At 43.1% G+C, this 2,199-nt stretch overlaps 1 protein-coding gene across 1 annotated transcript; it reads right to left on the reverse strand.

The window, feature by feature from the left end:
* Window positions 1-440: 440 nt before the first annotated feature.
* On the reverse strand, window positions 441-1,388 carry LOC135968457 (olfactory receptor 2T5-like). Its single transcript, XM_065535306.1, has one exon. The coding sequence runs from the start codon at window positions 1,386-1,388 to the stop codon at window positions 441-443; it is 948 nt and encodes a 315-aa protein (XP_065391378.1).
* Window positions 1,389-2,199: the final 811 nt, after the last annotated feature.

Consider the following 2,199-nt stretch of genomic DNA (forward strand, 5'->3'; position numbering starts at 1 on the left):
CTATCATTAAAAAAGAATAGTACAATTAATACCTACATACCGTTCACCTAGACTCAACTGTGGCAGCAATATTGTGCTCAGTTTGTTTCACTGCCCCCCTCTCTCCCTCTCATCATTTGAACACCTCATGACATTTCTCTAAATATTTTATTATGCATTTCCTAAGGTTATGAATACTTTTTCACAAAATTAAAGAGCAGTTATCCACTTCCAAAAATGTTACATTACTACAACACAATTGTATAAGAATTTTGGGTGGACAAGGATGGCAAAATAGAATTTCCACACAGTGGAAGAATTCCTCAACATGAGATAAAAATGAGATGAGACATCATGGTATGAGAGTTTAAGGAACAACACGGGGATAAAATCCTAAGTACCTGATGGGTAGAGAAAAGGAAAATAAATCATTATATCCAAATGTCCTACTTTATGATTTCCTAAAGAACAATTCTCACAGTTAACATTTTCTTCAGAGCCCCCATGACATCCTTATTCCTAAGACTATAGATTAAAGGGTTCAGCACTGGAGTGAGGATGGTATAGAAGACAGATACCATCATGTCCTTCTCAGGGGTGTGGTAGGAGCTGGGGAGCATGTAGGTGTAGATGGCAGCCCCATAGAAGAGGATGACCACAGTCAGGTGGGAAGAGCAGGTGGCAAAGGCCTTCTTCCGGCCCTCTGCCGAGTTCATCCTGTGGATGGTGAGAAGGTTAAGTAAATAGGAGCTTGAAATGACCATCACAGGAATGAGGAGCATGAGGACACAGCATAGGTACATGAGGGTCTCATAGAGGGAGGTGTCCGAGCAGGACAGGACCGTTACAGCAGGGACTTCACAGAAGAAATGATGAATCTCCTGGGATCCGCAGAAGGGGAAGGTCATGGTGATGGGAGTGAGCATGAAGCCATCCACTGAGCCCAGGAGCCAGCACCCCGATGCCAGGAAGAGACACACCCTATGGGTCATGAGGACAGGGTAACGGAGAGGATGGCAGATGGCCACGTAGCGGTCATAGGCCATGGCAGCTAAAAGGAAAAATTCCGAACCTACTAGTGTCACATAGAGGAACATCTGCATCCCACACTCAGGGGCTGAGAGCTGATTCACACCCATGACCTGGTCCAGGAGCATCTTGGGCACAGTGACAGAAATGTACACCATGTCCATGAGAGACAATTGACTGATGAAAAGGTACATGGGGGTGTGGAGGTGGGCGTCACAGTGTATCAGAAGGATCAGGACAGCATTTCCAGACAATGCCATCAGGAAAACCACAAAAATGACCACACACAGTAGAGCTGGATGTTTGGATCGTCTGAAGAGTCCCATCAGGATGAAATCCAACCATCCAGTGTGGTTGGCCATCCAGGTGGTGTTGGCCATGAGGTTTCACCTAGGCCACCAAGGAGAGTTTTGGAGTTAGTGTAATGCATCCCTTTGTAACAAGTGTTTAGTGAGTACTCACGTTCGTGTATGCCGATTGTGCTACCTGAGTAAGTCTCGTGGGTCTGGATATTTTAGTATATAAATGACATATAACAAATTTACAAAAAGAATTCACAACTATAGGCCAAAAGAATTGGTAACTAATAGTAAACTTTCCTCATAGTGTCATTATCAACAAGTACTGGAAATTTGCAGAACCACCCTCCTCTGCTAACACAAATGTGACTCATTGAAAGATAAATCAAACTCGTCATTTCTAGAGTTTTTGTCGTAGAGGGCTGGATTGAATTAACATCTCTGGTTTAAGAAAATAGGCATCTTCAAAATACTCAGGGGTATATTTGATATAAGAAAGATGTAGCAAGGAACTAAAGCGTAACTTGGAAAAGTTATACCAGATGTTTGAAACTTCTTCCACAGGATCAGGCCATGCTCTGAGGCTCTGTGATTGCATGAAGCGAGCCTCACATTCTCGTGAGCAGGGAAGGGTCCTCACACACGACTGACCCTTTAGACATTGCAGGACATGAGTAAGGAGCACATACACAGACCCCAGCCATAGGTCCATCTTTTTCTCTATCTGCCATTCCTTTCTCCAGTCTACATCAAAAAGAATAAAAATCATGTTTGAGCTCAGGTGTGATGAGGGTAAAATGAGGAAACGTAATGAAAGTGTTTAGAATAGTACAGTTTCTGATGAACACATATACTCTTAGCTTAAAGAGTTAATATCTACATTATTCTGCAC

This window comes from Macaca fascicularis, chromosome 1 (assembly GCF_037993035.2).
Source record: "Macaca fascicularis isolate 582-1 chromosome 1, T2T-MFA8v1.1".
NCBI lineage: Eukaryota > Metazoa > Chordata > Mammalia > Primates > Cercopithecidae > Macaca > Macaca fascicularis.